The following is a 13748-nucleotide window of genomic DNA, read 5'->3' on the forward strand; positions in this document are numbered from 1 at the left end:
TAATGATGCTTGAGTTTTATTTTACTTATGAATTTGATCAAATTTTATAAACCGTGTGGTGGCATGGGTCAAGGAATGGGTTTCTCCCATTCTAGTTTAATAGAAAGTAACCGTATATATCATCAGATTTATACTTTTTAAAAAGAATCAGAATACAGTAACACCTAAATAATATTATATAATTACTAATGGTGACAGAAGTAACAACTAAGGTTTGATGAGTGATACTTATTACACACCTGGTACTGTACTAAGCCTTCTTTATGTAATGACTCATTTAACAATCCCCTAACCCACATGAGTTAAATGCTATTGTTATCTGAATTCTAATGGTACAGAAATTGAGGCACAGAAACATTCATTAAATTTTCCAAGATCATGTGTCTTGTAAGTATCATGTCAGATTGTGATTTAAACTAATCAGCCTCCCAGAACCCATGTGCTTAACCAATGTGCTATACTTGATTAACAGTTCAGAAGGTACTTCAAGATTCTGTGGTGACTCTGGGTTGGCAATATCAGTATTTGTTATGTTTACATAGAGCATGGGGCTAGATATATTGTGGGCACCCAGTAAATATTTGTATGAATAAATATGTGAATGTAGCAATGAATAATGTGTATTAAAGAGACACATTAGTAGAATTTAGTATAACCTAACTTCTGACATGTAATTTACTATATACATTTTGAGGTAATTCTATAGCCCACATTTAAAAATATAATTAACTTGTAGGATTTACATAGGATTTTCTGAGACATTAATGTTTCTCTTATTCCACAGTTTTTAAAGGAGGTGGAGACTAGAGAGTGGAAAATGGATTTTAGAGAAATAAATCTATCACATTAACTATCATCATTATTAATTCCATGAAGACAAATCAACTCCCACATCTTTTTCTTTTTTCTTACCAATATACTTCATTGTCCAGGATGGGATATTTGGTTTGGCTCAGTAATTCCTTATTGTTAAAAGTAATACAGTAGGAAAGAATTATGTGATCATACATGATTCTATAAATTGTATGAAAATAATGTATATGAAAAGCATTTAGAAAACTGTAAAAAATAGTTTCTCAGAATGTATTCCAAATAAAATTATTACTCCCTTTTGAAAGAAAAGTATTCTGTGATCAAATTCTACTGGAAATGTTTAGTTGAATTGTGTTTCTTTAAGACTTCTTCAAACTTTAACAATGCTAATATATATTGCGACTAAGTAGAATTATATTTTGCAGAATTTCACAAGCTTATTTAACTTTACTGCTATTTCTTTGTGAAATGTTGCACTGTTTAAGCACAAGACCGATGTGATTGCATTATTCATAGTAGTACCAAAAATGCAAATTAGCAGTAAAAGTGTCAACAATTTATGTAATCAAGATAGTACAGATGTCATATGTAAATATGTAAAAATAATGGAAGCGTTAGTTTCATCAGTGACCACATATAGGTTTAGAGTAATGATTGTCATTGGGATAACAGAGACAGAAATAGAATTATGGAAACACTCTAAATCAGAGTGTGTGAATATCATCATAATTGTCAGAAATAGATCTATGATTTACAGTAGAGAGGATGGGATTTCAAACTCCAGAATTTTTGAATTTCTTTCTACTTGAAGTCTTTTCATTTCTCATGTTTATGAAATTTATACTTGGTTGGCATGTTAAGAGTCAGGATCAGGGATGTATTCTGTGTAGAGTGGATGGAATTTAGGTAGTTATCAGTAACTGTGAAAACAAAGATATTCCTTTAATTTCAGTCATTCAGTTCTTTACTATTTCCAGGGTCTCAGTGCTAAGGAGAGTTAGTTCTAAAGAATCTTTGTTCCCCCTACTAATTTGTCTAAAGATTCAAGATGGGGAGAATAGGAGGAAGCTAAATTATTCTGGAAAAAAAACCCAACATATTTAGAGCCTGAGAAAGATCCTTGAGGCATGAAAGGCTAGGACCTGTAAGTTGAAAAAGACTCACTTCCCTTGTCCTGCCTCAAAAGTAAAGGGCAAGAGGTGTGACAGCTGCCCTCCTCCCACCCCACCCCCAAATGCTTTTCGATGCCTTTGGAGTATCTGATGAATATTTTTGTGGCTTTTTGCAGTATTCAGTGTAATGTAACCATGTCCTGTTTCCCCCTAAAATCTTTGATAGTATCTCCATCACTTGATAATGCCTTTGCAGAGTGAGATGGACTTGGGGTATGGGTGATGTGATAAAGTGGTGGTGGTGAAGGTAGGCTATGGGTAAGAACCAAGGCCACTGATCAAACCTATCTGGTTTACCCAAAGGTGTCTGATGGAGTCTCCCGGTTTGTAAATTCAATTATAAAGGAGGGTAAATCTTGTCAGGGTCACCTGCATTAGGCCTTTCTGTGCCCCAAACCCCAGGGAAGAACCCTGCAGGGCTGGGTGACAGTGTGTGGGAGCCTCAGGGATTCTGTCAACATCTTTGTCCTAAGCCCCAAATCAAATATAGATTTCAGTGTCCCTCTTCTGCAGAGCACAATGTCCTCTTGAACTTCTTACTCCATTGATAGCAAGAGGTGAAGGAAAGAAACAAAGGATTAAGAGCAGTTCCCCTCAAAGGACTAGACAGGAACTGAGCTTGGCTAGACTGTCTGTCAAAGAGCTTCCCAGGCCAAGGCACTGCCATCTAGTAGACCCTGTGGTCAGGGGAGTGAGCGGTCCAGGTCTACCTTCCCACATGGAATCCTGAAGAGAGAAAACTTAAGTAGTAAAGAGATTATAAAAAGAGTATGCAAAGGGGAAGAATCCAAAGGGAAGTGCTAAGTGTAAAGAGAAGCTTTAATTTGTTTATCAAACGGAAAGTTTCATGCCTCTCACAGTAAGTAGAGTTAAAAGGCAGACTGCTGTGTCTTTTATGACTCTTGAAAAAAATGTGTAAAGGGACACCAGATTTGTGCTATGTGCTATGGCTAATCTAAGGGTGCCTTTGTGGAGTGTGGGATCTATTGCATAAAATTGAGGAAGAGATTGGGGAAGAGGGGGAATCCCTGGTCTGTTATTGCTGAAGAGAATGTACTTGGCAATTTTTAATTAGTGGATCGAAAGATTAACTTTTGGGCAATTTCATACCAGAGGAAGGGAGTAAATACCAAATATATACCTATGGTTAAAAAAGATCAGCTCTTTTTAAAATTTTAGCTTAAGGATAATCTGCTATTTCCCAAATGAACCACTTCTCCCATCTCGAGATTGCGGTCGTTGCATCTCCTATTTCCTCTGTCTGGCACGCCCACCCCCCAGATATCTGTGTGTACAGCTCTCACTTGATACAGTTCTCTCCTAAAAAGCCACTTTTTCATAAAGGATTTCCCTGATCTACTTATATGAAATTAGCTCTGTTCCCAGGCCCTCTCTGCCTTGAGCCGCTGATTCTCCTTCCTTTATTCCAAGCTTCTGTGTAGCTTTATCATCTCCTGCTATCTTCTGTTTATTCATTTATGTTCTGTCTCCTTTCACTAGAATTGTAAGAGCCAGGTGAGTAGAGATACATCTTGGTTTGTTCACATCTAGGTTGTGCCTAGAACAGTTCCTTGAACACAATAGGCATATAATAAATATGCATTAAAAATTTAATGAATAAATGATGCAATGAAAAGGAGGTTTATATAGCAACTTTGGCATCCTCCTATGCACCATCTATGGTAGATATAAGTATACATAGTGTGTGTATATATATATATATATATATATATATATATATATATATATATATACACACACACACACACTATAATATATATTATATATAATATAATTATATATATTATATAATACGGCATATATATGTTATTTTATGTGTTTTTAAAAATATGCTTTAGTAATTTTTGACAAGTGAAGTAGAGGAATGGTTTCTAGAGAGGAAGGCCAGGATAACAATGGGATTGTCTCTCTGTGTTACCTTTTTTTTTTTTTTTCTTATGTAAAGCCTCTTACCTCCTTAGGTATGTGCAAAGAATTATTTTTTTCACACCTAGTGGGCCTCATGCAGCTTTCATCTCTTGTCAGTAATAGCGATGGTGAACTTTTTCCTCCCATGGAGCCCCTAAAAAGGTATTCTTTTTTATATTAACAAACAAAAAATAATGCAATATAGCTCAGGGAAAAATCTAGAAACAAGAAAGGAAAATATTTTACCTACAGAAGCATACTTTCAACTGTCTGCATTTCTCATGCTATTATTAAAAATACCTCTGCTTGGATAGAACCATTTTGTTTCCATGCTGACTTCTCCTTTGCTTTCTCCTGTGAACTTTTTAAATTCAGTGTTTGGCAGCAGTTTTGTTTTCCTTGGAACTAAGTACTGTGTAACATACTGTTAGCTGAAGGCTGTGATGTAGAAATGTATTATTAAAAATAAAAGAGAGAGAAAAGAATTTATTCCATAAGGATGAAAATGACTCAGTGTCAAGGAAGTTAGGATTTTTGAAATGCTTTAAATAATAGATTGTGTTTCTTTTAAAGGAAGTATACTTTGTTTCCTAGAAATAAATATAAGGATCTGCATTTTCCTATCTTGATTAGTGGGACCTGGAAAAGAAGAGAGATAACTCTTGTTTTTTTTTTTTTTTTTTTTTGAGAATTCCTTCATCAGATAGAAAGATTTTTGTTTAGCATTTGTGGGTATAACTTTGGTGACCTATATATCCCCAAACCTTCTTATTAAAATGCCTTTACCCAGAGGGGTAATCATATTTCAGTAGTTAAGGTATTTTTTAAAGGTGAGAGGCAAACATTCTTTTTTCTTCCTGAATTAAGCAGCCATGCATTCTTGACCAGCTAGAATACATTTGAAAACCTTTTTTTTTCATTTTTCTAGTCAGTCTCAGTATGTGTCTCTCGTTCTCTCTTACATTTCTAGAAACTGTACATAACTAATCATAAAATCCTAAGCATTCTTTCTCCAGAAAGAGTATCATATCATGTTAATGAAGTGTCTCTTTCCCCAGAGTTATCTAGGTATCATGCTGCTCTTCATTTTTCTTGAAAGTTTAGTCCAGATGAATTAAAGTGCAAAAAGAAAAAGGTAATTCCACAGTTTCTACTTCTGTTCCTTATGGTCCATGACCGATTTCTGTCTTTCATCTAAGCCCATGAAAATGTCAAATGACTACTGTTGTCATCTGCAACTTAATACTAATCCTACCTGTTTGATTCGAAAGATGTTTTGACTTTCTCATCAGTATTGGTTTGCACTTAATTCTGAAATTCACTGACTTCCCTGTTCAAGATCTCCTTTTCACTGTTTATTATAACCAAGATTTTTGGTTTGTCCTAATTTAGTCATGAGAGGGAAGCTAATGAGATGTCTATATACTTCCTAAAGCATTTAGTCCTATGGTACAGCATTAACAGGAATACTTACCTGTGGGCAAATGCTTCATTTTAATGTAAATAGTCTGTAATAATAAATAAGTCAGGCCGTTTATCACACTATGGATGGTTTTTGAAAAGGGATAGTGAAAACATTGTGGTTATTTTAGTCTTTTGTCCTGTCTAAGGGCAGTGCTGTTACGATAGTAAAATAAATTCTTTGTGCAAATAAGCTGAAAATGCATGTGCTATCATGTGCTTATCCTCACTCCCTACCTCACCCCTACCTGTGCCAGGTATGATGTAATCACAGGGAGAGCAGAGCCCTGACACCCTGTACAGCACCCCCACTACTTCTTTCTCTGCCTTTAAAAACAAATTACAGAGAATATTATAACAAAACCCATACATTCGACACTGAAACAATTAATGTTACATTTTGACTCAGATTATTTTAATTAAAAACAAAGTCTTTGTATGATTTCTTCAAGTCCAAAGGGGGAAAAAATCTTGTTGAAGTTTCTTTGACTCTCTTTCTGTCAAATAGAGAATATTACAGTATCTTCTTTATCATTTCAGAGTTTATTGCTTTTTTCATTTTATTGCATAGCATGTAGATTTCTTTAATTTTTCATTATTTTGAAAAAAAGTAGTGATAGTATCATTTAAAAATACATTTTGAAATACTAACAAATGGCTGGTCCACTCAGACTTTTAAATATAATAATATATAAAATAAATATGTAGTAGTAGAATAAAATAGAATGCCTTTACCCTAAATCAAAAGGTCAGATTTAGAGAGTGAACTTTTGGAGGTTTATAAGCTCTGGCTTATTATTATCAAGTTTATCTTCTTGTTCTGTGCTAAGGGATGACCCAAGTGACTCTGTATTTTGAAAGTTTTTGTTCAGTGTATTATGTATTATAACTTGTGTTTGTGGTTTACTTACCTCTTTTTATTGTGACGCTCATGATAGAATTTATTAAATTATCCCGTTAAAGTCATTAGCAAGAGAATAATGGCATAACAGTTTTTATAAAATACTATTTTCAGAAAATTTAGGTAGTACTCAAGTTATCATCTCTTTAAAGTTGCCAAAGCAAGTATCTCCTCTTTCTATTATTTTTTTTCTTCCTATTATTGACAAAAGTCAATAATAATAGTTTAATAATAATAGGTCAATAAGGCAGGTGATGAAATGTGTCAGGAATGGGTTTTGATAGTTCTGGTGAACAACTAATTAAATGTTGATTTATATGTTTCTAAATCAGACTATTTATTTCACTAGTTGATTAGTATTTAACTTTTTTTATAATCAACTTTATATAAGTATTAATATTTACTAGCAGATGTAATGCCATTAAATCCAGAAATTAAAAAAAATTAAAGCATTAAAGAAATGTCCGCTAAGTGTAAACATTCAAGTTATATGATGATTACCTGGGCTAATTTACCCCAAACTGTGTGCTAGCCAAATTATAATTAAATCATTTCACTAATTCCAAGGCATACAATAACTGACCTTCTTATTAAAAATGAGTAATTTAAAATTACTTTGTTATATTTTTCACTTATTAAAACTTGAGCATTTTGCATGTAATTTTTAAAAGGGCCCTGAAGGCCACATTGTAAATGCAATATTATATTCTTTTGTATACTCTAATTTAGTGGATAGTTCCCCTGTGGTTGGATGACACAGTGATTGACACATTATAATTACTGGATTTTTACATTTTTATTTTCTAATTCAAAGGGTATGAATTTTTAAGAGTATGCAATATCTATTGATATATATAGTGTATACATGTCTGTATTTACAAGTATGTAAATATATACATATGTGTGTATCTGTGCACTACATACTAGCAATATATAGGCATACTAAGCTCCCAGAATATTATCAGTTTGCTAATTTAATAAGCAAGCGTCATTTCTTGCTTTTGTTTATATTGAAATTTTTTCACTTCAAATAAAGTTATTTCCAGTATTGATTATTGATAATTGTTTTGTGAACTATCTTTTCCTGTAATTATTTTGTTAAGTTGCGTTACTTTAAAATTTGTAGAAAATTAGTGTACTGAAGATACTTTTTTTTTTTTACCTGCCATTTAAAGCAAATATTTTGCCAGTGTGACATTTGTACACGGATATTTGAGGATTTTATGTAGTTGAATCGTAATCCTGTGTGTGTGTGCGTGTGTGTGTGTGTTTTGATTCTCTGTGTATGTGTGTGTTTTGTTTAGTTTGGAAAATCTTTTCACATTTCAAGGTAGTTTAAATATTTGCCTGGACTTTATTTTATTTTATGCTTTTTATCTTTTTAAATTTGTCTTTTTATCTATCTAGAATTAATATTTGTGTATAAGGTTCAGCTCTAATTTTTTTCCAAAGAATCTATTTCTCTTTTTCATTTGTTGACTAATTCATCAAATACTCATTGATATTTATGTTTTCTTTTTCATATTTTGTTGCCATATGTACTTGAGTTCATGTCACAAGTGTCCACTACATCTCATTCATTTATATTTTGAGTCTTAAATCACTAGCTCATAATTAGGGTTAAATTTTAGAATATATTTTAATATCCCCTAGGGTATTACTATCTCTTCTAATATTTTCTCATTCTTACCAATGTTTATTCAGATAAAATTTACCTAGTTGTTTTTTTTTCAGTTTCCTAAACAAATATGGATCACTTTTCACTGAAATTAGGTTAAACCTGTAAATTTGTGTGGGTAGAACTGAACGCTTAATAATTTTATACAATTCAGTCTTTTTAATCAGGAGCACTGTATGACCATCAGAAAAGTTTTAACGTTTTCTGTTTATTGTTATCACACACATCTTGCTAATGTTCAAAACTATAATATTTTTTTGTTGCTATTGTGTTGTGAACAGATTTCTTTATTTTTTTTCAATATATGAAGTTTATTGTCAAATTGGTTTCCATACAACACCCAGTGCTTATCCCAAAAGGTGCCCTCCTCAATACCCATCACCCACCCTCCCCTCCCTCCCACCCCCCATCAACCCTCAGTTTGTTCTCAGTTTTTGAACAGATTTCTTTATATCCACTAAGAAATCATTGCTGTTGTTTAGAAAATCTAATAATGTATATGCATGTGTTGAAGGGTCTGTCCTGTTGGTGTGCTAGTTTATTAGTGATGGGGAATTCTTCCATTGGGACACACGAATAGAAAGTGTACTGGACAGATGAATGGAGTTTTATTCCTTTCAGTCAACATCTTCTATTTTCTTAGTATTCTTCTAGTTGAATGTTATTTTCAATAAATAAATACAATGCTTTGCAAGTAGAGTAGATCAGGGCCATTACAACTATGGGACAAACTTGATAATGTCTTATAGTGTCTCTTTTGATGTAAATCTACATTTTGTGACCTTGGGGGCATATTTCACATTAAATCATTTCACTCTTTAGAATTCCCATGTTTTGTGATATTATCAAAACAGAATTAAGAATGATTGAAATATTTTTGTCTTCTCATTTTTGTCATTCATGACAGTAAATTAAGCTATACTAATGATTTATTTAGCGTATTTTCTTAATAAATTAGAAACCTAATGGCTTACAAACTTAAAAAGCTTAACCTGGGTTAACATCTCTCTAGGACATTCTGACAAAAGAACCATAAAGCTATGTATTAGCAGACTCTTTCTATCAGACAGTAATATTAAAATATCTTCAAAACAACTACCATTTGGAATCTTAGCTATCAAAGAAATTATTATGACTAGGTATATTTATTCATGATAGCTATTTAATACATTACTATTAAAACTTAGATTTCAAAAACTTGATCTTTAGAAGAAGGAGTACACATTTTTTGCCACATAAAATAAGCATCATTGAATTTATGGTAATTATTATATTATATTACAGCTCATGGGGCATTCAGAATGGGACCACAAGCGAGGGCCAAGAGGATCACAGGTAAGTTTGTTTTCCTTGCCTTTTTTTTTTTTTGCATTTTGTTTCTTAACGTTTTGAGCCATGAGTCTTCTAAAACTCAAGAAATAACAAGTAGAAAGAGGAAGAGGCAAATAATCATGCCATTTGTTTTTATTTAAGTTAGTTGTGATTAAAGTCTGGTTTGAAATCCCAAAGGCAGATGCCTGTGTATTCTTCCTGAGAGCTTTCTGGTATCCCAGATTGGTTGTGTTTACATGAATGTAGATTTTATATTCATCTTGTCTCTGCACAATACATTTTGATCAGCAACCCACTCTCTTGCTTTTATTCACTTCCTTTGATAATTTTTCAGTGTATTTTCTTTCTTTCTCTATCTTCCTGTTTTTGGTTAAATATTTTGAAACATAATCAAAGTAAACCCTGAACTAATTACAGATTTTGTCTCTAAATTAACTGTCTTCGTCTTAGGGAAATAGAAAGATGAAAGGACCTATTATTTTTGAAAAGAAACAAATTCTGAACCTTTCTATATTACCAGATTGTTTTCATTGTCTTACTTTATGTCTTAGGCAAGGGGAAAAGCTTCCATGACGCATTTATGCTTTTTAATGACCTAATTAGACAATGTGGATTTGTTTTGGTTCCATAATTACTTTGCCTGACAGAATAAGGACTGAGTTTTATACTAAGAAAATTCTCTCTCCTCCTAGGGTGTTTGTGAAGAAATATGAAAATCATTTATCTCCTAGTAGCCTGTGTGTTTACCTGTCTGTAGACATGCCAAATAAAAATTAAGTGGGTGGAACATTTTTACCTTTCCTGCTCACACTTTATATTTGTCACTAAAAAAATATGGCTGAAAGAAAGTTGAATATGTAGCACTGCATATGAAAGTCTGTTGTGAACTGTGAGATTCTCCGGAGTGTTTTATGAAGCTGATGCAGACCGGCACGGTCATCAAGTTGGCATGGTAGCTATCTAATTTAGGTCATGGGAAAATAAAACCCAGTCAATCAGTTGTTTTTCGTTGAGATTTTAATAGCTGTGGTTTTATTGTTGTCCATTATCAACTTGATTAGTAAATAATATAAGCCAGGCCAATTAAGTCGGTTATCCCACAGAATTTATGCCCTGCTTTCCTTCACTCTTATTTCCTCTTCTCCATTCTCTGTCAGCACTCCATCTGTATACATCTGTAATGTTTTAAATCAGAATTTGCTGCAAGATTGGTAATGAAATGACGACTGTGTGGTAAATGCTTTGTGAATCCAAACCAGTTAAAAAGTAAAGATGAGCACAAGTAAGAAATTCAACAATTCTGATAATTGCCACCAAAAACATTTTGATATTCAAAACATGCCAAGTAACTTCATGCTGACATGCCCCTTCAAAGGGATGTAGTGTTATATTATGTTTGTTTAAAATTTGTGTTATTTACTCATCATATGACCAATTTGGGTTTTTTAAGGTTTTATTTAAATTACAGTTAATTAACCTACAGTATAATATTAGTTTCAGGTGTACTATATAGTGATTCAGCACTTCCATAGAACACCTGGTTCTCTTCACAAGGGCACTCCTTAATCCACATTACCTATTTAGCCCATCCCCCTACCCACCTCCCCACTGGTAACCATCAGTTTGTTCTGTATAGTTAAGAGTCTCTTTTTTTGCCTCTATTTTTTTTTCCTTTTGCTTGTTTCTTAAATTCCACATATGAATGAAATCATACAGTGTTTGTCTTTCTCTGACTTATTTCATTTAGCATAATACTCTCTAGTTCCATCCATATCATTCATTGACTGATAAATGGATAAAGAAAATGTGACACACACACACACACACACACACACACACACACACACACAATGGAATATTACTCAACCATAAAAAGAATGAAATCTTGCTATTTGGAACCCATATAACCTATTTGGATAGAATATATCTTCAAGTTTGAATTGGTCACTCTGTTATAAATTAGAAAAAAAATGTCATAAAGGCACAATATTGCTTGTGTTAAATATAAACGTAAAGAACTCACGGTGAAAAACTTTTAAATTCTAGATACTGCATGTAGCTAGAAAACTTCAAAATTCCATATACACAAATATTTTTATAGATAAAGTTTGATCATATTTGAAAGCCCGAGATGGTTCTCAAAAGCAAAGACATTGGAACATTCTTGCATGAACTACCATTATCAGCATCAAGGCAGTCTTAGACCTTTCAACTAGCTAAATAAGTATTCTAAACAAGTGTTCCTTTGTCTCCCTTTGATTCTTCAACACAGCTAAAAATTGCTAAGGTAGAAAGAAAAATACACATCCAAAACTGAAAACAGTAACTACAACAAAAAACATTATTCTTTGGAAATTTCAGATAACAAGTATTAGGTAATAATTTCTTACCTAATATTGATTGCCCACTGGGGGGGAAAAAGATACTGTATTTATGTTTTATATCATTGATCCCTTATCTTGCTATTATTTTCTGGGGTGATATGTCAAAAGCCTTTTAACCATTTCAAAGGAATTTCAGACAGTCTTCATCTGAATAAAGATTTCTTAATAATTTACTAATACTCAAATCCCATCTCAGTTTAGTTTAATTGGAGACACTTAGTAAGTTTTTAAGTATTTATAATGTATACACACTGTGGCAGATCTAAGTCTGAGGAAAAACTGAGTTGACAAGGTTACTGTGTTCCAAGAGCTCACAAGTTATATTTGGAAGCAGAACAATATTTGAATATATAATTTTCATATAAGGCAGTCTGGTAAGTGTAAAATTAAATATATAAACAAAACATGATAGGAGTTAAAGTGGGACAGAGTATTTATCCCTAGTAAAACTACTTCTTGGAGCTGATATTGGAGGTGAGCCTTCAATGCTGGATAAGATCTTAGAAGTACAAAGGGAGGAGAAGGAAAAGCTTGAGTAAGAGTCTGAACTGGCAGCGTATAGGACATGTTTGGATATATGTGAATTTTCTTTATAACTTCTTTGTAAACATTTATTGGTTAAGGGCTGTTGCAGGAACTACAGCAAAGGAATGATTCAGAGAATGTCACGCATTATTGATTAAACGTGAGGAGGAAGTAAGGAGGGTCAAGATGTTGAAATCCAGTACTTGAGGAACTAGCACCATTCACATAGCCCAGTTTACAGAGAAGACGATGAGTTTGATGTTTGTGATGTTACGTGAGAACATTTCCACAAGGATATTTCCACAAGGAAATATCAGACAACTACTTCAGATACCATTCTGATGCTCTGTAGCCAGATTAGAGCTCTGTAATCAATTGAGAATGCTAATCCTACATGTGATAATTGAACTACATCAGACATAGATCCTAGAGGAAGAATATTAAAAGGGAAAAATGAAAGAAAGACTGATTCTTGGGGAAGGCTAGTTGGAAGGGCTGGGATGAGCCTGGGGAGAAAATTAAAGCATGCCTATGTTCCCACTAGGAGACCATTTGAAGGAGAAATGATGCAGAATCGAAAGCAGCATACTATGAAGTTACACTAGGAAGAAAGTTGAGACAACAAACAAAGGTTCACAGAAACAAAACAAAAACATAGGAAATACCTTTCAATATAGTGATTAGCAGGACATTAGTGAGCTTTGAGAATGCCATTTTGATCGAGAAGGGATGGAAAGCAGAATACAGAAATTAAATGACTAGTATAAGATAGAATGTTCTCTTGGAGTTTTGTTTTAGAAGAGAGATGGCAGCAGAAGTGAGTGAAATTTCTTTTTATGCCACAGTGAGATGTGTGTCTAAACAGTTATTAATGGCAAAGAAAAAAGAATCTGTGTAGAGAGGAAAATAGTGAAAATTCTTGACACTGGCCGGTTTAAGGACTGGAAAAATGGTGTGGTTCAGGGAAAGGAATGTACGTTCTTCCAAAGTGGCCCTTTTGGCACCTGTTGATGTGCTGCCATCAGTCCCCTCACCAAACCCCACCATTCACCTTTTAGTCAGAAAACTGACCATGTTCTCAAAGGAACTATTGGGTAGATTCACCAAAAAGCACACATGAAGAAGTTTTGGAAAGAAAGTAGAGGCATCTATACCAGAGCAAGGTATAAGAAAAAGAGACAGATAGTACAAAGTAAAAGAAATACTGTGAGCCTAATGATTTCAGTTTTCTTGGTAGACAAAGGGTGCAAGAAGTTGATGATTAATAGTGGAACATCTTGAACGGTAGAAAAATAGATGGAATATATTTATTTTGGGTATCTAAGAAAAGGGGACTGGCTTGATGTTTGAGTATCAAGAAGTGCCTAGTAAAAGCAGAGGCATTTTCTGTGAGTGGGTAGCCTGTAAGACAAATTTTCACCCCTTTTGTGTTGATTTACAACACCACCAATATATGTCAGGCACTTTCTTTAGCCTTTAAGGGGTCAAAACTGAACAACTTTTGTCTTCAAGAAGCACACAGTTTTACCTAAAGTCAGCCTTAGCTAGAGGAT

The 13748-nt window shown here is 33.4% G+C and overlaps 1 protein-coding gene across 3 annotated transcripts in view; it reads left to right on the forward strand.

Moving 5' to 3' along the window:
- The window catches only part of PDE3A (phosphodiesterase 3A), a 321058-nt gene that overhangs the window by 182328 nt on the left and 124982 nt on the right, over positions 1-13748 (forward strand). For 2 of the 3 annotated variants that reach the window (XM_042945939.1, XM_042945941.1), the window contains exon 2: positions 9239-9289. The exons of the other annotated variant lie outside the window; for it this stretch is intronic. In XM_042945939.1, coding sequence (XP_042801873.1) covers positions 9239-9289 — 51 coding nt within the window. The remainder of the gene's footprint in view (positions 1-9238; positions 9290-13748) is intronic. 3 annotated transcript variants of the gene reach the window in all.

The sequence above is a fragment of the Panthera leo genome, chromosome B4, assembly GCF_018350215.1.
Source record: "Panthera leo isolate Ple1 chromosome B4, P.leo_Ple1_pat1.1, whole genome shotgun sequence".
In the NCBI taxonomy this organism is placed as follows: domain Eukaryota; kingdom Metazoa; phylum Chordata; class Mammalia; order Carnivora; family Felidae; genus Panthera; species Panthera leo.